This window comes from Diadema antillarum, unplaced genomic scaffold, assembly GCF_040938485.1.
Source record: "Diadema antillarum isolate AM-2024a unplaced genomic scaffold, OU_Dant_1.0 seq00000428_RagTag, whole genome shotgun sequence".
Classification (NCBI taxonomy): Eukaryota; Metazoa; Echinodermata; class Echinoidea; order Diadematoida; family Diadematidae; genus Diadema; species Diadema antillarum.
In genome coordinates, this window is record NW_027271409.1 from 151,696 (window position 1) to 178,050 (window position 26,355).

Below are 26,355 nucleotides of genomic sequence, written 5' to 3' on the forward strand. Positions count from 1 at the left end.
TTGCTTATGCCTTGTAAGTTCCTATGTAATTCCCGATATTGCATTGTATGTGTGATGTTTGTATGTCAAACCGAATTTTAATTGCATGGTGAAAGAAATAGAGAATTAGAACAACGCTTAGATTTTAATGGGCTGATTAATCACCCCTATTCAACATTGAAAGAATGATCCATGGGGAAACATTATTATGGAAATTATGTGTGGCTAATCAGTGGTAATATGATGGAATATATAATTATATGTTTTGTTGAAGTTATATGAATAGAATCAGGAATAACCAAAGACCACAAATTATAAGGGAGGTATCATGTTATTAAATTAACAGGGTGTTTAGGGTTCCAGGGAGAGAGCCACCGTTTAGGGTTCCAGCGAGGACCAAGTTTAGGGTTCCAGAGAGGACCAGAAGTAAGGGGAGACGACCCGCTACTTCAGGCAGGGCATCGTCGACAACCTAGAACAACCAAGCACGGGAGCTTCTAGAATAAACCAACGAGCAGAGCAACCAAGCTCAAGATCAAGTGGAATTGGATATCTGTATTCAAGTTTGTACTATGTTATTGTTGTAAACGACCACAATTTGAGACCAGTATAATAAATCTTACTGATTGTTATATTGTAAGAACACTGTGTGACTGACTACTTCTTTCGCGGCACTGTAGTTGCACAAGTCGAAAGAGTTGAATGAGTGAATGGTCTGCTAACAATCTGCTGCATTTAGAGAAAGTCAACCTTTGACAATAGAAAAGATCCCAGTCGCAGGGAGGACTTTCGTTCCCCACATTCAGAGGAAAGTCCCCTGTGACACCCACAAGGTAGTCATGCTATACGATCATGAACAGCCTTGTGGCTATTCCTGCAGCCCCATCTAACATATTCCCAGCTTTAGAAAGAATGAGAGCATACCAGTATCTAGGGACAGTAATTTTCCGTTACAAAAAATTGGCTTCTCCGTTTCAGAAAGTCATGAATTCTGTTTTAACATGGTGGAAAAATGGAAATTCTGTTTTCCCATAGAGATTGTACACAAACACAAAAAATGCAAATTCCTTTACATATATTTGCATGCAAAAATGAGCAAAAATAAAATACCATAAAAACTCATGTATATGGTGCACCTTTTTGGCATCGGGAAATAGTAAAAGTTAGGGGTGCGCCTTATATACAGGTACAACAGAATTGCAGCAAATGTTCTGACATACAAGTACACAGTATGCAAATGTACACCAAATTTTATAATGCCAAACTTGGGCTACGTGTAATGTATATACACATGAGTTGATTTTCTGTGGGTTCAAAAACAGAATTTGTGACATGAAATCCAGTTTCCTTACCCTGTACCATAATCAGTCAGTCTGCCACAACGATAATCCATATATGCCAGCTGTACATGTTGCCGATGTGTGAAACACATGCACTGTGTTTCTGGCTCGGTTACAGTAAACGAAGTTTGCGTTTAATAAAGGAATTAATGTCTTTTACGAGCAGAAGACAAATGACTGTTGATCATAAAATAAACTAAAATATAGTAATCAGAGCAACTCCATGGTTCAGATGTAAAGTTCTTTCGAATTTTGAAAAGTAACATGCAGTTTTGCAGAGTGTGAGACCAGCATGCACTGTGGGTGATTTAAAGTTCAGTGCTGGTGCTACTGCTAGTGCTCTCTCAGCACGAGCACCGGTGATAAAACCAAACTTGAAATCAGTCGGTGTTGGGAGGTTGACCTCAAAGTTATGACGTATATAGTTGGTGCTGGGCTCTGTGTTGAATGTTGTCTGCTGAAGCGAGCTCCATTTGTGTAGGTGATTTGCATGCTTTTTTCCCATTGGCCAACACTAGCCCCTCGTGATTATTACCTTTGTCACTTCAAGTTCGGTACTGGTGTTAGTGTAAAGGCCGTATCTCACCAACGTAGACGTCTCCGCGACGTCTCCAACTTATCAGTCATAGCAGTCGCGGAGACGTCTCCAACACAAAAATGGCTTGCGGTCTCACCAAGGAGACGTCTCTGAGACGAGTAATGGCAGGTGTCAAAAAGTTTCAAATATGATGGAGCCGTTGCAGGATCACGCGACTTGATCTAGGCAGTATGTCAGCATGCAGATGGGTCACATGGTTTTTAAAGTAGGTCAAACAGCATCAAATAGAGTTACGGAGACATCTCCGCCACCTCTCACCAGTTTTTCTGGTCTCCAGCAGGTCTTGGCGACGTCTCAGAGACATCGTGGAGACATCGCGGAGACGTCTCAGCAGTCACGGATATAATTAGTCTCCTCGATGTCTCCGCAACTGATGGAGACTTCGAAGAGACTGGAAAAAGTCTCCAAAAAAATTGAACATGTTTAAATTTCTTGCGACTCCTCAGAGACTCTGTAATTTTCAAGAGACGTCTCGGAGACTTCGCAGAGACGTCTCTGCAACTAGCAAAATATGGAGTCGCGAACTAGTTTCAAGCCCAGTGAGATACCCCCTTAACTGTGCGACACACGGGTACCAAATACTACATCATTTGTCAAAATATATCAGCACATGAAACTGACCTTGCAGATGTCAGGCTCTGACGCAATGAGATTAACAAATCTGGTCATAGCTTTGACCCCATCCAACATGCCTTCATCCATGTTGATGTCCAGAACTTGTGCACCTGCCTCCACTTGGTCTTTGGCAACATTTAAGGCTTCCTGCACAGATAAATGGGAACAAATGTAATATTTTTCACTGACTCTTAATTACAAATGCAAATAATCCATTAATCACACAGAGCACACAGAAATTCTGTCAAGTCACTTGTGTGAACAACATCAAACTAAAATTTTGCTATGGCGACTGGTATGCCTCTGCCATAATGCATGGTTCTCCAAATAGATCCATAGTATGTTGTGACAATGTGCGACGATAGTTTCACATAATTGGCAAAAAATTAAAATTACATATTTGTCACAAATATGTTGAGTGCTCATTTTCATTTGAACTAGGTTTAATTGGATGGATGGGTATATTGTTTAAGAGAGCAGGTAAATTGACCTTTGACCTTCAGCATATACACCCAAAAGTTGATAGGCACAACATCGTCCACTCATACATACATATACCGAAATTCATTATGATACCTCAAATGGTTTTTAAGTTACGCTGTCCATAAAATTCATTATGGAAGGATGGGAGGATGAAAGGACAGAAGGACGGAGGGAAGGAAGGACAGATGGACGGACAAACCGAAAACATTATGCCTCCGGTGATACTTCGTGGCGGAGGCATAAAAAAAAAAAATACATGTATGTGTCGTGTACTGTATGTATATTGAACAGTGAGTAGCTGGTTTTAGCATTAATTCTTTTCAAATAGCAAGAACATTCCACATTTGAAGTTATGGGCATTTGGTCTAATAACCTACATGTACATCTTTGAACACCTTTTCATTTCACAGGGGAACCCTATCAGATGAAGTGCTGCAACCAACATAGTCGCAGATTGAGACACTGCTGTGCTAGAAGGCTACTCAATGACAGGTCCTCGTAATCAAATATCAAAGTTTTTTTATAGCCTCTCTGTCACATCATGGTGGTAAATGGTGCACTAAATACAACAAAATTATCACAAAACACAACACTTGAATCAAGCTGCACCTATGGGGCACTCACTCGACTCCTTGGGAGTAATCCAGGCAAGCAACAATTTGCATGCATTGGGACCTAATGACCTTAGAATAAAAAGGGAAGATTTACACAATCACTTTTATCACAACAAAAACAATTAGAGCTTGAACCAAACATTATATTTGACTGGCTAGCTTCATCCACTACTGTGGACTTTCTAAAGCCGAATGACTTGTCAAATCAGTCAAATATAAAGGTTTGCCGAAGTTCTAATTGTTAGCTGCGATATACCTTTCCCCAAATACTGAAAGTTTTTAGTAACACTTGATTGTTACACAGTGGCCCAATACCTGTAATGCAAATTATTTCTGCAAGCTACTTCCTTTAGTCTGATAGTCACCTCAAGAGTTACTTGTCCAACATCATACAACTATGCCAAGTGGCATCTCACTAAAGTACAATGAGGGTACAAAGGAATAGCTGTCATTGTCTAGCCCATCTTTACTCGGGGAAAAAAAACAACTAGAAATATCACTGAAGGTGATTAATACCCCCGCCCCGTGACGACAGTCTTACCCAAGGAATGATCTTTCCTTGATCTTCTGCCATTTAAATGCCGTTACCATGGCAACGCAGCTTCCGACACGTCCGAAAAATATGTCTTGCACATCTTCCCACCAAGACTATTGTGTGTGCCACATTTCATAAGCTTTTGTCAAAAACTGAGGAAGTAGTTCAATCAACAAGATCTTTCATTGATCTTCCGCCATTAATATGCCGTTACCATGGCAACGCAGCTTCCGACACGTCCAAAAAATGTCTTGCACATCTTCCCACCAAGACCAATGTGTGTGCCACATTTCATGAGCTTCAGTCGAATACAGAGGAAGTAGTTCAATCCGCAAGATCTTTCCTTGATCTTCTGCCATTTATATGCCGTTACCATGGCAACGCAGCTTCCGACACGTCCGAAAAATATGTCTTCCACATCTTCCCACCAAGATCAAGGTGTGTGCCACATTTCATAAGCTTTGGTCAAAAAACTGAGGAAGTAGTTAAATCCGCAAGATCTTTCCTTGATCTTCTGCCATTAATATGCCGTTACCATGGCAACGTACTTTCGGGTACTGTCAAAAAATGCGTCTTGCACATCTACAACCAAAGGCACACATCTGTACCAAGTTTCATGGAAATTGGGCAAAAACTGAGGAAGTAGTTTGCAACACAAAATTTTCCATTATTTTGGCTCATAATATGTGAGCTGTTACCATGGCAACATACTTTTTGTCACTGTCAAGAAATGTGTCATGCTGACCTATATCCTAAGACAAACATTCAATATGAATTCCATGAGAATTGGAAGAACACTGATGAAGCAGTTTTGCCATGAAGCATTTTGCCCTATATTTTACCAATAACATGCCGTTACCATGGCAACGCACTTTTTGCCACAGCGGAAATATGTGTCTTGCACATTAACATATTCAGATGAACATCTGTACCTAATTTCATAAAAATTGATCAAAAACTGTGGGAGGAGTTCGCGACGCAAGATTTGTACCCATTTTTGCCCATAATATGCCGTTACCATGGCAACATACTTTTGGGTACTGTCAAAAAATACGTCTTGCACATCTACAACCCAAGGTACACAACTGTGCCAAGTTTTATGGGAATCGGTTGAAAACTGAGGAAGTAGTTCACGATGCAAGATTTGCAACGGACCGACCGCCCGACCACCCGACCGACCGCCCGACCGTCCGCTGATTCCTATATACCCCCTTCAAACTTCGTTTGGCGGGGGTATAAAGATATAATATACAAGAGAAGTCATTAAAATCAATAAAAGGGAAAGAAAATCATACCTCAAATCACTTTTTCCTCCCTGCTCACAACCAATATCACATTATTTTGGTTTGGTATTGTAGAGAAAGTATCAGCCTACCAACATTGGTGCCATATATACATGTATATCAGCAATGTTGCAAAAATTCACTTCATTATGTTTCATGTGAGTCATTAACTATACACAGCCCAGTCACTGTAAAAAAGCGACAGGGCTGTACCAGGTGGTGCACAACAACAAAGCGAACATGAAGCGAACATGGCGATCTTGTTGAGTTTTGATACCTGACATCATTTTTTTCACCTCAAACTCGGTAAAGACAATCTTCATTAATTAGACTTCATTTCTATGTTATTAATATCGACATGTACACAATTCACAACTTAACGAAAATGAAGATTATATGCAGCATGTACGAACTGTACATCGTCTTTCACCGACGGCCATTTTGAATAATCGGGACCACAAAGTGCAGCTCCGATCGTGTGAACTTCCGATTATTCGAAATGGCCATCGGTGAAAGATGATGTACCGTTCACATGCGCTGTCGCGTTTTTACAGTGATTGGGCTGTGTATTGTTAGTGAGTCATGTTCTTTAAGTCATCAGTGAAAACCAATCAGTTTCTTCAAAACTATCTTTCTAGCATGCTCTTTTTTCATATTTCACTACATTCCAACAAATCATCTCTGGTTAAGTGCCATTACCTTCATTTTACTACATTTGGCATTCAAAAGCTGTAGGTCAAACTATAATCCATGAGCAGAATACAAATGTTACTTTTGGTAACTGGTAGATAATGACCAAGAAGTGAACCGGTACTGTTATTTACCATTTATCACAACACCAGATTCACAATTTTCACTAATTGCATTTTGCACTAATGTTTAGATATCCAGGATTCAAAAGTGTGTTCTATGTTTTATTTGGAAAAGAGGAGGTAATGAATTCCTACAAAGATATACAATACTTCCATCATTAGGAGAACAAAAGCCTCAGTGTATGGATGGGCCATTGTGGAATTGTTGTGCTCCTCTACACAAAGCTAGCTGCCAGAGAACACAGTTTGGTAACACAAAAATCGTCTTAAAAAGTATCGATCAAAGACAGTTTACCCTAGTTGGCATGTTCATTTTAAAGGAGTCTTTTTTTTTTCAAGTCAATTGGGCCAAAAGAGGAAGATACTGGCCCGTAGTTTCTGGAATATATGGGTAATGGAAGGCAACTTCTGTCACATAATTGAAGAAACGGTAGATATGAAGACATTCTAGATGTCTTTGTGTCCTCTATACCTTGACAGACACTTGTCATAGAGTCTCGCAATTCACAAAAAGCTACTGGTAAAACCAATGTCTGTTTCATTGACACATCCCAGATGTATTGTAGTTGTCTATGGAGTCAAACTTGTGTTCTCTTCCCACAGATGTTTGTTTTGTTTGTTTGTTCATTTCCATCTGAGAAGATGGCTGGACAGCCCCTATTCAGCTATACTCAGCTGGTCTTCCATGGGGTCCAGTTGGATGTGAGGTGGGACCACTTCACCGGGTTAAACACCCTGCTCTTTGCCATGAATGAATGAAGAGGGATCTTTTACGTGCATGAGTTGCGACTCTCTCATACATGGGACCTCCATTTTATGTCCTATCCGAGGGACACAGCTAGAGTGTTTTGCCTCTTGCTAGAGGGGACGGTATGTTTACACACAACATTGCTCAGTCCAGACTCGGGTTTGAACCCGGGTCCAAAGGATCGTGAGGCAGACGCGCTGCCGACTGAGCCAACTCACAGATGAACCCAACAAGAAACCTGGGGGTAATGCGCTCAACTGAGTATTGCAACTTCACCTTCAACTCATTCTTGCTGACTATTACAGGAGAACATGGCAAACTTGGAAAGGAGGGGCAGCTTTGTGGGCCTGCAGGGGGCGTGGAGTCCATTTGTATATTCTATTACACTGGTTAAAAAAAAAAAAAAAACCTGCCAAGTACACTGTATACAGAAAATCTGACTATGCTGTCTCAAAGAGGAAAATTCTAGGAAGAAAATCCATGCCAAATTTGGTAAAAATCTGATTATCCTTGTCAAGAAGAAGATGAAAATATGAAGATTGGCCTCAATTCGGTCCCCCTCCAACCCCCCCCCCTCATCCTCTGATGTGCCACAAAAACAAAAACAACAACAACAACAACAACAACAACAACAACAACAAAAACCCAACTCAAAGCTACAGTCACTAATCTAAATTACATATAGCACTACCTTGGCTTATCACTTCAGGTCTGAGAGGAGATTGGCAAGGTTCCTTAATTTGGGGGTTTTGTCCTTTTGTCTGTCTCCCCCCTCCCTCTCCCCCTTGGGCAATGAGCTCCAGGAGGTCTCCAGGTGAGGAATCATGAATATTTGTATAAATAATTCGTCACGCTGTACACCGGGGTACCGTTGTAACCTGGGGTACGGCATTGTCCATTGTCATACAGTTGTACAATGTTGTCATGGTGACTATTTTCTCATTATCAGCGCCGGCATAAATCGGCGTGGTGATAACGATCGCAATGCCGATTTTCCTTCCATGTCAACTTTAAAACAGCGAAGATTACAACAGAGCATGTAAATGAGAAAAAAAAATTTTTTCATGCATTATCACAAACAAGAAAACATTTTTGTGCATAATAATACTAAGAATCATTTTTACACATTTTTGGTAACCCAGGGTACAGCGCTGAAAAAATGAATAATTAAACAAAATGGTGAATTTTTGATCGGTACTCCAGGGTACCAAATATTGCATCAAATATATATTTCATCACCCAAGCCATAACGTATAAGCTGTTATTTTCGCGTACAGATATTTTTGTGGAATAGGAGGTCACAGACAATTTTTTTTTTTTTTTTTTTGCGAATTGACACCAACACTATCTTAAATGCATTGCTACCCAAGTGCATGGCGACATTTTTGTGTGTTGTTAAATTCCAAGTTTGGTGAAAATTTGACCATGCGTTCTCTAGAGAGGATGAAAATGTACAATTAAGGCCCCCCCTCCCGTCCAAGGGAGACACTCCTGGATCTGCCATGAGCAAATAAGGAACTACAGTCATCAATGTACATACTCATATCAACTTAACCCGTTGAGAACTGACTGATTTTGCTATAACACGCATTTCCCATAGACACCTGCCCGAGTATTCTCGGGACCCGTCCTCAACGGGTTAACTTCTGGTTCTACAGTGCATATCAAAAAAAAAAAGAAAAAGAAAAAAGAAGAAGGCAATCCAATTTTGGATGGCTACTATTTCAAAATTGTCACGTATGGAAAGCGCAATGTTGGTTGTGGGGAAAGGGGAACTCTTTCTCTTTCCATTGATACCTAATTATGTTGACAGATGTCATGCATGACTGAGCTCATGAACTTTAAAGACAACAATGACAAGTTGTACTTTTTCCATGTTTGAGTGTTGTCGTGAAGGAACAACGAATGTCTCACTGAGTGGATGAGCTATGTCAATGAAAGTGGTCAAATGAACAGGCCAGCCTGCACCACTGCAGGTTTGTGTTTAGGGTTTCGTCCAACCTTTTATGGTCCATAACAATCACATGGCCAAGTTGTCGATGACTTGGTCACTCCCACAAAAGCTAACCCATTATCCATTTTTCTGTTTTCATATTCAAGACATGGTTTGTATGTGTTGAATATGAATAGAGAATAATGGACCATGTGGGTTGGCCTTTGTGGGAGTGACCAAGTTATCAGACAGGTGGCAATGTCAAAGGGTATGGACCATAAAATGCTAGAAGAAACCCTAAACACAAAACCTAAACATAAACCTGCATTTGAACAGGCTGGCCTATTTGACCACTTTTATTGACAGATCTCATCCATTCAGTGATACATTCCTTGTTCCTTCATGTGACACTCAAACTTGGAAAAAGTGCAATTTGTCAACTTGTTGTGTTTAAAGTTCATGTGCTCAGCCATGCATGACATTTATCAACATACAAGAGCACCCATTCAAGCGCATGGCATCCAAACAGGAGCACTGAGGGCACCATCACCACAAACTGTTTTGTTCTACATGTACATGTAGAATGACCAAGTCTGAATAAAATCCTATGAGAAATGAAGCTGGTATAGCACATACAAGAAATATGACATGGCGTCCGTTAAAAGTCAGAACAATGAGGGCGCTGGATCCTTCCAACCACACCTGGAGCTGGGGGGGGGGGGGGGGGCAACCCCTGATCCGCCTTTAACAAATTTGAATATACATGTACACTCATCAATGCACTAACTCATGGTATTAACTTTGATAGCTCTATCACTTCTGGTTCTAGAGAAGAAGATTTGTAAAGATTCTTGGTGGGGGGGGGGGGGAGGGGGGGCCTCTTGGGGCCCCCAAGGGGAGCATGATGCCCATTTGAAAATTGAGGTCCTATACCTCTAGGGATGCTATCTGCAAAGTTCAGGGAAAATCTGTCATGGGGTTTTCAAGAAGAAGATGATAATGTAAAAAGTTAATATGCCAAATGCACGCCTTAGCCTTCGGCTCAGGTGAGCTAAAAACTAACTCCCAATTTGGTCCCCACCTAACCTCTTGATTTACCATGAATAACCCTTATAAGTACATTTACTAAAATGTATTTACACAGATTTTTTTTTTTTGGTTTTGTGTTTTTCATAGATTCTCTGATAGGGTGTCCTCGGGTCCTTGTATTAAATGTGCATTGTTATCCTACTGATAATGCCTGTTATATTCCACATACTAAGAATGTTGCAATAGGATTGGTCCAGAGCTGATCATGTGATGAAGCATAGTTTTGCCCATCACATCACCTGAGAAGAAAAGTTTGTTGATAGTCCCTTTTGTTTCGCTGATCTCCACATAGTCCACACAGTCCTAACGCAAGATGAGTACGCGCGAAATAAAAGTGCGTTGCACTGTGGACTATCATGTGACCTAGGTCACTTGATAGTACACAGTGCAAAGCATTTTCACTTCGGTGCCGCGCGGTGCGCGCAGCAAATTCATTGTTTTGTCATCTACGCGCACACGTAGCCTATGTCCTAAGGATACCTAAAGACAGCTAAAACGGTTTCAGATGTGGAATAAAATGGGAATTTCTAGGACCCTAGATGTGGAGTATAAAGCAAATAATTAACTTTTAGTTTCAGGCAATGAGACAAACTATCACTTCCTCGGCGATCTGAATGCTATCTTTCCTCAGCTGCGCTTTGGAAAGATAGCTACATCCAGATCGCCTCGGAAGTGATAGTTTGTCCCATCACCTTCACCACTGTTAATTATTTGCTTACTATTAGTTTGATGACAAATTTCACCATGTAATTTCAAGTGAAAGAAGAAAATATGAAAATTAGGCCCAAGTTTGGTCACCTCCCATCCCCAACACACACACAGAGCCCATCTCCAGAACTGTGACTTGAAACTGCAGTCACCAATTTACTATTAGCACTAACTTACCTTTAACACTTCAAGTTCTAAAGAAGAAGATTTGAAGACTTGAAAAGACTGGGAATTGTGCTCATTTGTACAAATATATTTTCTATACTCTAGTGACAACACCTGTAAAGTTTGGTGGAAATCTGACCATGCACTTTTAAGAAGTAGATGAAAATGTGAAAATTTAGCCCAACTTAAACGCGTCTACTCCTGGATCTACCACTAACAAAGTTAGAACTATACAGTAACCAATAAGAAGTAGATAAGAATGTGAATATTGAGCCCTAATTTGAATTCTGTCCACTTCTGGATCTACCACTAACAAACTTGAAACTACAGTCTACAGTCACCAATCTACCTACTCACAGCACTAACTTGGCTTATCTGTTCTGATTCTAAAGAAGAAGATTGGTAAAGTTTTCTTAAATTCTAATTTCAAATCTGCCTCCCCCCCTTTTTTTTTCTGGTTATTGTGCCACTTGGGGCCCCTATGTGGGAGAATGGTGTCTATTTACACAGACACATTCTATTACCCTTGGAAAGATCACTGATCCCTGCCAAGTTTTGTGAAAATCAGACCATGCTTTTTCAAGAAGATGACAATGTGAAAATTGGCCCCGATTTTGGGCCTATAGACTCGGGTGAGCTAAACAGCAAAGTACAACCATCATAATTTCTGACATCAACATATAGCTAATATCTCTCTATGTGGGAGTTGTCATCATATCCTACTGTACAAAATGTGTACTTTACAGTTTTAAGGGTTTACATGACATTATATCCTTCTCAAAATGAGTTGAATAAAACAGGGCTGCACAATAATCCATTTTCCCTTCTGGTCCAAACCTTAAATTTATTGGTCTTGTACTTTTTTTTTTCCAACAAGCCCCAACACTGTTACTTCTGTTATTTTACCTTTCATGTCAGACCAGAAAATTTAGCAATCCATGAAAATTTGCTGGTCTAACAGAGATTTTTACTGGTCTGGGACTGTTGGACCAGTGCCAGTGTTCAGTATTGAATAAAATAATCTAACTGGTATCACACTACAAAACCCGTGGAAAAATACAACACGAGTGTAAAAACTTCCTGATTTTCATGCTGAAGTGCCAAACTCTGCAAACAACTGATTTTACAAGGGCTTCAAAGGGAAAACAAGGCAAGTGCCAGAATGTGTCTCGCCCATTTGCGTAGAAGAAATTAATGTTTTTCTAACTCCCGGAAGTTCGTTGACCCCACCTTAACCTTTGACCTTGTGGTGACCTTCAACTCCCCAAGAGACATTTACCAGCCAAGTTTGGTCACAAACGGACATAGCGATCATAAGTTATGAGCCATACCGTAAAAACTGAACAGCTCATCCATCCACTGCACAGCGCAGACTGCATTAAACATATACAGACTATATACACAGCCCAGTCGCTGCACTGTACGCACAACTACAGTTTACACAGCCCAGTCGCTGTACGTACGTAGCGCTAGCGCGACAGGGCTGTACCAGCGGACCTCCAAACACGAAGAGAGTTCAACAATCGCATGCGAACGCTTTGAATTTTGATACTTTAGATCATTTTTTTTTGTCACCTGTCTGGTCGGGCTAGTTCTTATGTAAACAAAAACTGACGTCTCGTGATTTTGACAGTGATTTATTGCACACTAAAATCTTATTCGACTTAGGCACAGTGAATTTAATGGTTTTTCCGTGAAAATGTTCTTGGAATTTCATCGACTTAGGCGAGTATTCGACTTTAAAAATTCGACTTGTGAGTGAATTAATACACGTAAGTCAATGGGGAAAAATCGGGACTGTTTAAAATCATCGACTTGCGCGATTATTCAACATATGCGATGTCGACTTAGGCGAGTTTAACTGTAGTCACATCATGTTATAAAAACATTAGTCACATCATAAGTTTGAATATGAAAATTCAAGAGACATCAAGAATAAAATATTTAGACAGAAAATCTATTACACAGGCCTCCCATTTACTCATCATACATTTTTTTTTTCTTTTTTTAATATCTAATACAGTCTAAGTACAAACAAGAGACCCGGGGGTCACGCGCTCACCCGAGTATCGCAAGTTCACCATCCATGCATTCTTGCAGACTCTAACCTGAGAACATTGGAAACTTATGGTGGGGGTAGCTTTGAGAATGGGGGCATGGTGTCCATTTACATATTCCATCACACTGGTAAAAATACCTGCCAAGTACACTGTACTTTATAGAACGTTGGATTACGCAGCTTGGGGGAAAAAAGACTTAAAGCCCTATCACTTTTGATTAGAACTAGAGAAAAATATTATTTAATATTCATTAATTTAGGAGGTTTGGACCCCCTGGGGCCCCCAAGGAAGCATGGTGCCCATTCAAACACTTTGAGATTTTATCCCTATGGGAATGCTACTTGACAAGTTTGGTAAAAATCCATTATGTTGTTTTCAGGAAGAAGATGAAAATTTAGGCACGCATATTGGACCCCCCCCCCCATCCCATCCCACTTCCTTGGGTCCCAAGGGGGTGGGGGGGGGGGGGGGAGGGCACCCCTAATTCTCCCATGAACAAACTTGAAACAACAGTCATCAATATACTGACTCATTGTATTAACTTAGCTCAATCACTTCCAGTTCTAGAGAAAATCTGTAAAGATTCCTTACAGGAGAGGGGGTGGGGTGGGACCCCTGAGGCCCCCCAGGTGGAGCATGGTGCCCATTTGATGTAATTGAGATTTTATCCCCCTAGGGATGCTACCTGCCAAGTTTGGTGAAAATTAGTGATAGCGTTTTCAAGAAAAAGATGAAAATTTACCATTTCGGTCCAAATTTAGGCCCCCTGGGGGCCCCCCAGGTGGGGCATGGGGCCCATTTGATGGGAATGAGATTCTTTCCCCCCCTAGGGATGCTACCTGCCAACTTTGGTGAAAATTCATAATGGCATTTTCAAGAAAAAGATGAAAATGTACAATTTGGGCCCCATTAGGACCCCTCCCCTGGGTCCCAAGGGAGGCACCCCTGATTCGGCAATGAACAAACTTGAAACTACAGTCATCAATGTACTAATTCATAGTATTAACTTAGCTCTATCACTTCTGGTTCTAGAGAAGAAGATGTTTTAAGATTCCTTAATTTGGGGGGGGGGGGGGGTTTGGGTCCCTCTGGGGGCCCCCCAGGATGGGTATGGTGCCCACTTGAACAAATTGAGATCCTATCCCCCTAGGGATGCTACCTGCCAAGTTTGGTGAAAATCGGTCAAGGGGTTCTCAAGAAGAAGATGAAAATGTAAAAGTTTACGCACGACGGACGACGCACGACGCACGACGGACGACGCACGCCGGACGAAGAGCGATCGCAATAGCTCACTTGAGCCTTTGGCTCAGGTGAGCTAACAATAGCCAAATCAGTTGATGTAATTTGTCAGAATAAGGGTTTATTCCACTGAACAGCATGAAACTGACAGACCCAATCCCAAGGAATGGCTACATCAAATGAATTACTCACATCATAGTTATCATTCTTGATCAGCTTTGCAAACCTCCTAGAGCCCGCCACGTTGCAGCGTTCACCAATGTTGACAAATAGTGTATGCTTCCCTACAATCATAGGCTCCAATCCTGAAGGTTTAGTTTAAAAAAGAAAGAGGGCACAATGGCGCACAATGCATCATTAACTCAGCATTCACTAAATGTAAATACAAGCTATAAGCCATAGGTTCAGATAATCTAAGATGCCTCTTTGACCTGCCATTTACATTAAAGGCATTATTTACCATTTGCTGATGAAACAAAAACCCACCTTTAGTTCTAGAATCTGAGTCAGCGATAGAAACAAGCAATGTAAAAATTTGAATCAGTATAATCAATGTGACATATTGTTAAATATACAAAATGTGAACAATAGTTATAATAAAAATGTTTCTCGACTAAACCGTCTACAGTTATGGTTTATTGAGAAAAATAGTAATATCCCCTTATATTTTAGGCTTAATGGCAAAATTTTTACATGGTAGGATGTTTTGTGATACAACTGACCACATATGCATCAAATGTGATATCCCGAACATTTTTTAATCACTGCTCCAAATGGTAAACTGTACCTTTAATAGAAATGGAATGAAGGAAGAAGGAAGAAATACATATATGTAAATAAATCAAATGTTATGAATGTTAATCAATATATAAATACATCGGCAAATAAATGTAAAAACATTAAGAAACTAGAGAAGCCCTCTGAGAGCGCAGACCTCCGCCAAGCATGCAGCTCATTTCCACGACTGATCTTGTTCTTCCATAGAGATATCAGTGATTTCTACCCATACGCAGCATTGTGTGCTGAAAGTCGTCCGATTTCCCAATATAGGAGCCTTTGTTACGTCATAAACCCTCAGCTGCATGGCGTACCTCGCCCTTGCAGAAACCAATGACGCTTAACTCTACTATCTTTGGTAGAAACTGAAGATGCTTAACTAAAAGACAGGAGAGTGTGTGCTAATCCTGTACAAAACAAATGGACAGCGCGCGGTCTTCAAGCGTATTACGCACGTCACCTGAGACGCGCTGTCCTTGAAGTTAATGGACACTGCGCGGTCCTCAAACGTATTACGCACATCACCTGAGACGTGCTGTCTTTGAAGTTGTTGCTGTTTATCAAGTGTCGTTGATTGTTGTTAGATCATGTTGTTGCCAAATTTTTACCTCCATGAAATATTCCTCATTACTTTAAAATCTCGTTCTTCAAAATAATCCCCTTAATCGAAAAAAAGCTACGACTATAATTTCTAAATCTTTTTCAGATAATAGAAATACCACAACCTTTGGAAATGAATGTTTCTAGGTGTACTGAATTTGCACTTAGCTCTCTTTTGTATCGTCATGTAGGGTAGCCATTTTGTGTCCATTTTTATCGCGCGCCTTCATATCTTGTTATCTCTACTATCTATGCACACCTCAAATACGCGCAGCCTGAACTCCCAAGTTCATTGACCCTACCTGCCAAAATATCAAAAATCCTTCATAAATTCCCCCAAAATTCTCAGATCACTACCAAAATTTAATCGTTTGTTACTTGTATCATTCTAAACCTTTCCTGCAAGTTTCAAACAAATCCGTGTACTACTTTTTGTGTTATTTTGCACAAGGACAAACACACAAACACACGAACACACAAACCGAACACACAAACCAACGGTAACAAAAACATAACCTCCTTCCTTGGTGGAAGTAATAAATAAGAAGACACGTCCAATATGTGATGTATATTTTCCATACAGTTCACGATGATTTCTTTGCAAATTTTGCTAGCCTATAGACATTTTTATCATGTTATGGAAAAATATATTCAAACTGAACAAAGGATAAGAATACAAAAAACATAGAAGAAAGCCGAGGACATAACAATGGAAACAGCAAATGCAGGGCAAATACATACACAATAACATATGTACAGGACAATAAAGAGAAACAGATAACAAACACACCAATATGATGCACTTTCCTCTACTTGAAAGGTGGTGAGAACATGTGGTTTTTAGGTAAATACCAAACATATATCAATCATTGTTAAAGTAGGGTTCTCCCCATTGTTTATCACCCTTGTCGGCCCTGACAAGTGTGAGCTCTGAAGAGACAATTACCGACAAGTGCAAAACTTGCTGGACAAGGGTGATATCACATGTGAACTTGCTTGGGGGAACTTAAAGTTCAGACCATGTTCGGACTGCCCACGAGGCCTGTGCCTTTTTCTCGTTTGATTATCTAGCCAGAAAAGAAGCTTGAATTTCAAAGCTTACATGCACAAAAAGTTATCCACACAGAACGCAACATTGCGGCTCTACATGCACACCACACACTCGCTCAAATGATCTGATTCAGGATCTACATATACAGCGTTTTGTGCGAATTCGCACAGGATAGATAGCCACCTGCCTTGGCCTGTCGCTTGAGTCTTGGGTACGTGCAGGGAGAGAGGGCGAAAAGAGAGAGGCCGCCGAGGGAGAGTGAGGCTGAGGAAGTTTGACACACACGTGCTTGTTGTCGCACTTGTTGTCAGGTTACGCAAAAACAGAGGGGCAATATTAAATGCATGTCCATTACTCCACCAAGAAGGTTGCATTTTTGGGGGGGATTGGCTGTTTTGATTTATTTATCTGCCTGTCTCTCTATTCGCAAATAAGTCAAAAGTTGAGAGCAGATAAGGATGAAATTTTCAGGAACAATTGGTTGGTAATGACACGAGAAACAAATGATTAAATTTTGGTAGTAGTCAGGATCACTGCTGGGATCCACCGCCAGGATCCAGGATTTTTTCATTTTGTTCTGTATTTCAAAGGATTCATATCAATTCTACTACATTAAAGAACAAGTTCACCTTCATAGACATGTGGGTTGAGTGAATGCAGTAATATTAGGAGAACACATCAGTGAGAGTTTGAGCAAAATCGGACAATCCGTTAAAAAGTTATGAATTTTTGAAGTTTCTGCTCAGTCACGGATGGATGAAAAGACTACTATAGCTTGTGATTTCACATGAGTGCAACGATATAAAGAAAGATTCAAGAAAATTCAACATATTTCCATTTTTCTAGCATAACAAAAGAACACTCAACTTCTCTCTTTCAGAAGGCAGGGGGAACAATATGACCCTTAATATACGTCAGTAGCAAGTCAAAGAACTGTTCATTTTATTCAAAAAGTAAAGTTTTGTGAAATTCTCTTTTTATTTTCCTTATATACAACTGTAGTTGTACGCATGTGACATCATACACTGTAGTAGTCTTCTCTTCCAGCAGTGACTGCGCAGATACTAAAAATATTTGTAACTTTTGAACGGATTGTCCGATTTTCCTCAAACTTTCACTGATGTGTTCTACTAATATTGCTGCATTCTCTCAATCCTTATGCATATGAAGCAGGGATGCCAGTGGCAAATGGCTCCAGGGCCTGAAAAAAATTTGGTGAGCTAAAAATGTGCGCAAAGTCCCATCGGCCGGGGTCCAGGGCCCGCTTAAGGGCCCTGGAAGCTTTGGAGTTCTAGATGCTCTCTCCTGCAATCTGAGCGTATTTGAGAGACCTTTTCCCCTAAAATTTATTCCTAGTTTATGGGAAATATTTTGTGTAATTGAGCCACTTTCCAGATAAATCTGAGATAAATTAATGTGTGATCCAGATAATGAAAAGAGAATTAAGATGTACATTTCAAGTCTAATGCTGTCAAAAGATGCAAAGAAGACATAATAGAGTAGATAACATCACCAGATAACAATTCTCACATTGATAACATTTTGATGAAATGATAACATTTTGATAATATTTGATAACATCCATCAGTGTCTTTTGATTCTAGCCACCGCCAATTAAACTTATTCTTCACGCCAGCATTAATCAATTTAACATCAGCGCCTCTTCCTACTTCCAATGCCATTTTTAGTCCATGTGGATTGCAGTCAATGAATACCGGTAGGCAAAAAACAAAACAAAACCCAACAACAACAATATCAATCAATTCCTTACCCAGTACGGCGGTAGGCGGTAATCCAGCAGTAAGTATTAAAACAAATAATAGTCAAACCATGCCAGCTCCCTCAGCTTGGGCCTCTGACAAGGCGAAACATTCATGTAAGCAATCACAATCAGATGATTAGTAATGTTCCGTCACACTTTCCAGACGCTGCGCAAGTGGTGCTGTGGTACCTATCCAATAAACATCTCCTAACATGATAAAGAAATGAATCTGAAAATTTGTAAAGAAGTTCCGATGCAGTACTAACGGTACTGTAACTCCGTCGTTTGGATGTTCCATAACGCTTTCCAGACAATAATGTGGTCGTATTCTCCAGAGAAATGAATTTGTAGCAAAAATAAAGAAGTCCTAGTGCCGTAAACTCCGCAGTTTTGCTTCGTTCAGCTGACTCGATCGACTCACCATACTTGCCTAGAAACACCACACGTTGTTCGATCGCGATCGCACGTGCTGGTATAACGCTTTCCAGACAATAACGTGGTCATATTCTAGAAAAAAAAGGAATTTGTAGCAAAAATAAAGAAGTCCTAGTGCCATAAAATCCGTAGTTTTGCTTCGTTCAGCTGACTCGATCGACTCACCATACTTGCCTAGAAACACCACACGTTGTTCGATCGCGATCGCACGTGCTGGTATAACACTTTCCAGACAATAACGTGGTCGTATTCTAGAAAAAAAAGGAATTTGTAGCAAAAATAAAGAAGTCCTAGTGCCATAAAATCCGTAGTTTTGCTTCGTTCAGCTGACTCAATCGACTCACCACACAGTCTCAGCACTGTAGCTATAGCGAGAGCAGTATGATTCATGCACCGCACATAGTACCATCGCATAGAAACACCACACACTGTTCGATCGCTATCATCGCACGTGTTGCATGTCCCAGCTAGCAGCAGCAACATCGCGCTAGTTTTGCATGACAGTCGTTTTGTGATATTCTCATGCCCAAGTATATGCGAAACATACTACGGAAATTGTGAAAATGAATGTCCGGTAAGTTTAGATGATCATCTTTTTTTTGTTTTTCTTTCTTTCTTTGTTTCTTTCTCGTGTTTTCCGGCTTTCCCACACAGACGGAAATAATATCACAAAGCCGGAAATTGGACACCAAAATATGAAAAACTGGAAAACTGGCATCCCTGCATATGAAGGTGGACTTGTCCTTTAAGTAAGCTGGCCATTGGCAATGATGCGAAAATAAATGCATCCAAAGCATGTTGGATGGCTATGGAATCTTTCATTGCTATACAGGGAAAATTACTTTCATCTTCAGTAAAGTGCTCTGGAGTGAGCAAATGCAGATTTTTGTTTGGTTGTTTCAGTGGATTATTTATGACTATAGAGCCATGCTTTCTGTTCCAGCCTTTTCACTTTCCATGGTTTCGTAATTATCATTTGTGAACATTCCATTTTCCTAAGTCTCTTATGTCGAAATTGAATTCTGTCATATTGGTCTTTCAAGTTCAACATAATTCTCCACGTGTTCCAGGACTACATTGTAATAGACTAACTGTATGTTCCCAATACCTGCCTAAAAATGTATGGGGATAGAGCCTTTTCTTCTGTTGTGCCATGTCTGCAGAACTCTCGTATCAGTCTCGCTTTTGAATTGCAACAGTCTCAATACCTTCAAGTCTGAAATGAAGACTTATCTTTTCCAGCAACATTGTGAATGATGTGTGACACATTGTGGGACCCAGGCGCCTTTGAATGTTTCTACAGATAAATGGCGCTTATAACTGCTGTTTCATCATCATCTTCATCATATTTTTACACCAGTATCACATAATATCACCACCATTGTTTATCAAATCATATCCTTCACCGAAGGGTTCATGTTTGTTTGCTCGTTGTTGTTTTTTCTCCTGTATTGGTTGTTTTTTTTTTGTTAGTTCACTCAAAAAGTTATGAACTTGAGGAAAACATTAGTGTAGATTCAGGTAATGATATAATAGATGGTGGAAATGAGTTAGATTGGTGGAGTTTTGAGCTCTCTCTCTTTTCTAGTTCATATTAAATGATAATTGTTCTCCATCCTCGATATGTTTACGACGTATGTTCTTCTTTCAAATCCGTACTTGTACCAGTACTCCGTACTATTCCTTCCTTGTCCCAAATCACTATCATCTGTGGTGCATATTGAAAAATAGTTCCGTTGTGATGCAGTAACAATTAATAAGTTTTAATCATGATGTATTGAGTGTGTTCTGAATTAAGGAAGTTCTTTTTTGTGTGTTTTTTTTTTTCTTTTCAGCATACTGTTGCTTCAAGGAGATATGCTTTTCCAGTGTAAAATTAATCATGGATACTGCACGCAGAGTCTTGAAGTCAACAGCCCATATTTTAACCCGTTGAGGATAAACTGATATTGCTACAACAAGGATTTCCCATAGTCACCTGCCGAGTATACTCGGGACTCGTCCTCAAATGGGTTAAAGTGAACAACAGAACATTTTCTCAAAAACGAGGCAAGTGCCAAAATGTGTCTCACCCATTCGCGCAGAAGAAATTAATGTTTTTCTAACTCCCAGAACTTCGTTGACCCTGCCTATGACCTTTGACCTTGTGGTGACCTTCAACTCTCCAAGGGACATTTACCAGCCAAGTTTGGTCACAAACAGACATAGGGATGAAAAGTTATGAGTCATAATCGAAACGCGCCGCAAAAACTTAACATTTGGCCCTATAGTTCATCGACCCCTGTCTGTGACCTTTGACCTTGTGGTGACCTTAAACTCCCCAAGGGACATCTACCATCCAGGTTTGGTCACAAATGGACATAGGGATCAAAAGTTATGGAGCCATAATCAAAACACTCCGTAAAAACTTAACATGGGGTCCTAAAGTTCGTTGACCCCTATCTGTGACCTTTGACCTTGTGGTGACCTTACACTCCCCAAGGGATGTCTACCAGCTAAGTTTGGTCACAAACGGACATAAATATCAAAAGTTATGAGCCATAATCAAAATGCGCCGTAAAAACATTGGGCCCTAAAGTTCATTGACCCCTGCCTGTGACCTTTGACCTTGAGATGACCTTCGTGTTTAGTAAAATGTGTAACTTTGTATTACCACTCTTCCCTCCAAGTTTGATTGAAATTGAAGCTCTCAGTAGAGAGGTATTCAAGTTTTTACAGCATTACGGACGGACGATGGACGGATGACGGACGGACTGATGACGGACAGACGCCGCAGGTAATCCCTTAGTCTTCCCTCACCTCCGATGGGCTCGACAAAAATTATTATTACCTATTCTTATAGAGGGTGCTCCTTGACCTTTCCTTTTTAATGGCACTTCCCCTGCGTTACTTCTGTCTTCACATTTTGACATTTCATGTGCTTACCTGTATAACATTTTTTTTTCTTTTTTATGATGCAGTTTTGATTTTCTGCTTCCGGAGCTGTTCTTGATTTAGTGAAAGTGACAAATGTTTTCCACATTCAAATGTGCAATTTGGCATGCCCATGTTTAGTTCGCTGCCATTGAAATTTTGGAATAACATGAGGCCCCTCAATGGTTACAGTTTTGATACTCGGAAGGTTCGTTACTCTGAAAATTATAATCATAATAAAATATTAATTGATTCTTTATTTTGAAGGTTTAATTGTATTAATAGTAATATTAGGAGACAAGAGCAATCATGACAAAGAATGCCGCCTCTGCGCATGCACCAACTCATATTTCAGAGCCGTTGTGACCGCTGTATTAAACTTTGTAAAATAAGGATAACAGCAAAAACTAGAACTAAGTACTCAGGAAGGGAGAGGTGGGCATGATTATTCTTGCCTCCAAAATAATAATCAAACTTCAAACAGGTAAGTTTTTGTTTGATTAGTCCATTTTACTCGAATTCTCAGTCTCGGTAATCATAACGAAGATTTGAAAGCCTTACATCGGTTACAAGCCATTTTATACTAGAATATGATTTGCACAAAACATGAGACATGGTATCACTCTCACCATCTTGATCTTGTCTTGGTTGCCAGCATGACGTGTTTGCCCTACTGGTTGAGAATGGCTTGTGGGAATAAAGCGTGCACGTCCAGTGGTTTTAGGTAAAAGTTTTGAAATGTCCTTGTCCTTTGCCATTCAGCTGAAGGATAGTAGCAAGAGGAAAATTGTGCCTTCTAGCAGCGGACATGGATGCTGCTCATGTGGAATGGGCAGAAAACCTATTCGTGTCAATGCCTGCCTGACCTAGAGTCACTTCAATCCAGTGATGTATTGTTCGTCTTGTTGCCTTGTGGTGAAGTTTTCTGTATGTCAGAAACAGGCACCTTTCAGCTCCTCTCAACTCCTGGGTCCTTTGTACATGTTTTAAGTAGTGTACAATACACAGCCCTTTCTCATTAGGGTATGCTTTCAATGTGAGGGTAATTCCCACGTTCCCAGGTCTGCTCTGCGTAAACAAGGTATCAATGGCAATTTCCATATGATCCACATTAATGTGCATATTGTCCAAAGACACACAATGGATTGTTTGGACTCACTGTGCGGATACGAGTTCTAAAAGCATACATACTTTGTGTGTTAATTGTCTCAGTGACAATATGTATGCTGGGGACTGCTTTTCCTCAGGAGGTACAAAACTTGGCTCACAATCCATATGGACTGATATCCTTGGAATGGGAGGTCTCAGGTGAAAAACTCCTTTCAAATATCTTTTAATCAATGGGTGTGATCCTATTGAGTGTTTATAATCCTACAGTGTCACAACTGATGATAAAGCACTTCGTGCAGAGTTCACTGCATTGTAGCTAGCTTTGTGCTTGTAGAACAGTATGTTAACAGTATGTTAAAAAACTCAAAGATGTCTCCCACCTTTGTATGGGTCCATAACAAATTGCATTCCAGGCAAAAAAATTTTCCATTTCTGAAGATACACATTATATTGACACTTGGTTGAGTCCTTCCATGAGGCTCCTATGATTTTTACAGTGTTTCTGGTGAGGCCTTGTGAGTAGAGGTGTTGACTTTACACCTGCAAACAAGGAAGAAGAGGTTAGTATGAGGGTGAGGAGATCCTGAAACTGGTTGTGTAAGGAAAGATGCACCTTTAACAATATACAAGGGCTCAGTGAGTAGCAAATCATTTAGCAATGGGAACAAGCCTGGATAGGCCAATACTGTACTACCATGATACCTTGTGCATGATCAGCCCTCATCTTCAGTAAACATTTTGAGATAGGCAGAAAGGTGGAAATGCATAGAATTCCAAAGGGCCCCAGTCCAGGGTGAAAGCATCAATTTCCCAAGCATTTGGGTCAGGCTTCCATGACACATAAATTGGAAGCTGCATATTTAATCTTGGTGCAAAAAGGTTAATTTTAGGGTGCCTTAGCTGTTTGGTTATTTCCTGAAACAGGGTTTTGTCAAACATCTACTCTGTGTTGTCCTTGAACTTACGCGACATAAAATCTGCTTCAACATTTTGAGATCCTGCTAGGTGTGCTGCTGTGAACCATATGTTGCGTTCACAACAAATATTCCAGATTTCTAGTGCTAACTGATTACATGAAGCAGATTGTACTCCTCCCATATCATTCAGATATGTTCCTCCTGTTGTCTTGTCTAGACTGTTCTAATCTGCAAGTCGGTAGCACCACAACCTTGACCACTAGCATCTGTTCTGAGTTCCACAGACAATTTTTCTCTGCATATTGGCTCCATACATGTTCTATATTCTCTATCCACCATCCTAACTCTTTGTCTTCACTTTGTCTGAAAGGTAGATTGGTTTGTCAAAGAGACCTCTGGCCTTTAAGACAGCTATTTTTTCCGTTTCTAGTGATCAATAATATAAAGGGTCATATTGAGCTGTTTGGAAAGTGGCTACAATTTTGCTGATAACTTGAGTGACCTTTCAAATGGTAGGTTTTTGTCATTGAGCAAGTCAGTGCATGCCTCTTTGATATCATAGCTCTTGCTTGCTGGAAGAGTATAGTATCCATGTTTAATATGTCTAGGTAAAAACCTAAGAATTCAATATGTTGTGTGGGCTCTACAACTGACCTGTCCTTGTGAATGATGAAGTTCGACTTAGACAGAAGTTATACAGTAGCTTGTACTGCTCTCTGAGTGATAGCCTTAGTCTTCCCAATGATAATGGTATCATCCAGATACAGTGCACTCCCCTTATATAACGAACATGGTTATGACAAAATTCTGGTTACAACAAAGTAAAAATTTAGGCTGAAAGTGAAACATTATCTGCACTATGTATTTTTATTGTTTATCTGTTCGGTTATACTGAAATTTCTATATAACGAAAGAAAACTGCCGGTCTCGAGGACTTCGTTATAACGGGAGTCCACTCTATGCAAGTACAAGATGCCCTGTGCATGTCAGTGTAACCAGTACAGGCTGAATTATTTTTTTGAATAATCTTGGGGCATATGTAAGGCCATTTGGAAGAGCTTTAAATTGCCACAACTGATCTTTCCAGACAAGGCGAAGGAATTTTCTAGATATAGGGTAGAGAAGTACAGTGCAGTAAACATCTTGGAGGTCGACTGAAGTCACGAAATACCCTTTTTGGAAATGCTGGTATTTTATGAACTTGTTCAGATCAGATAAGTCAATGATAAGGGAAGTTCCACCACTCTTTTTTGGTCTAGTCAATATTTCTGATAACAATTCCCCTTCTACAAGGGAACATGTTTCAATAGCATCTTTGCTTTGCAGACTCTGAATTTCTTCATCAAACTTGGCTCTTTCTACAGCATTATGTTTGTATGAGAAAAGGGGCATTCATCCCCGGGGGAAGATGGAATGTAGCTGGCTAAAATTCTATTTTGTAACCCCTGACCGCCTGTTAGACAAAAGGGTCTGATGTGATTTTACACCACTCATGACAAAATTGCTTCAGTCAACCTCCAACAACACAATGAAAATATGGGTGAATGACATTCACCTCTTGGTCTTTGGGTAGTGAGTCTACTTTCTACCCAATCCCCGACGACGGAATTGGAAGCTCTGTGGGTTGTTCCTCTTCGCTGTGTCAGGGTATATGTGTGCCAGGTGTCTCTCTACCTTCCCCTCCCCCTTGGCCTAAAAAAGGGAAGCTCTTTCTACAGACTTATGTTTGTATGAGAAAAGGGGCATTCATCCCCGGGGGAAGATGGAATGTATCTGGCTCAAATTCTATTTTGTAACCCCTGACCGCCTGTTAGACAAAAGGGTCTGATGTGATTTTACACCACTCATGACAAAATTGCTTCAGTCAACCTCCAACAACACAATGAAAATATGGGTGAATGACATTCACCTCTTGGTCTTTGGGTAGTGAGTCTACTTTCTCCCCAATCCCCAACGACAGAATTGGAAGCTCCGTAGGTTGTTCCTCTTCGCTGTGTCAGGGTATATGTGTGCAGGGTGTCTCTCTGCCTTCCCCTCCCTCGACCTAAAAAAGGGAAGCTTGACAACCCCGTCATGAGGTTCCAACTGGAAGCACCACGTCCCCAAGGGACCCAGCTACAGGGCTTTGTGGCCTGGGAATGTCGCAACTGCTCAGCTGGTCTCTTGTAGGGATGATACAGTGACTGGGTGTGTTCAATCTCATCATCCTTTCCATGGCCTTGCGTTGAGCACCAAACTAGAAGGATGTGACTTTGTTGGTTGGCTTGCAAAAGTAGTGGTATTGTGAATTCATGTCTGGCTTGACGCACTCCTTGTGGAAACAGTTAGGTGCAAAATTTGCATCTGAAAGGAATGCCAGAGTATCCTGGTGGATTTCTGATATATTTGAGTCAAGTGTCTGAGTGAGGGCACTAATTCCCTTTACAAGGGATTTCTGAATGGAATACACTCTCAAATTGCGGGAGCGTACTGGCGTAAAGATATTTTTCCAAATCACCTTTGGTACTTCCAGACTCGCATCACAACTTCTTGGGCATGGATATTTGTCTGCTGTGTCACTCATGGCTTTCTCATCTAGCTTCTGTCCCA

The 26,355-nt window shown here is 40.5% G+C and overlaps 1 protein-coding gene across 1 annotated transcript in view; it reads right to left on the reverse strand.

Annotated features, from left to right (window-relative positions):
- LOC139732500 (methionine synthase-like) overlaps positions 1 to 26,355 on the reverse strand; it is a 201,894-nt gene that overhangs the window by 140,117 nt on the left and 35,422 nt on the right. Inside the window, exons 6-7 of the mRNA XM_071643361.1 lie at positions 14,394 to 14,506; positions 2,539 to 2,679 (exon numbers count right to left, since the gene is read on the reverse strand). Coding sequence (XP_071499462.1) covers positions 2,539 to 2,679; positions 14,394 to 14,506 — 254 coding nt within the window. The remainder of the gene's footprint in view (positions 1 to 2,538; positions 2,680 to 14,393; positions 14,507 to 26,355) is intronic.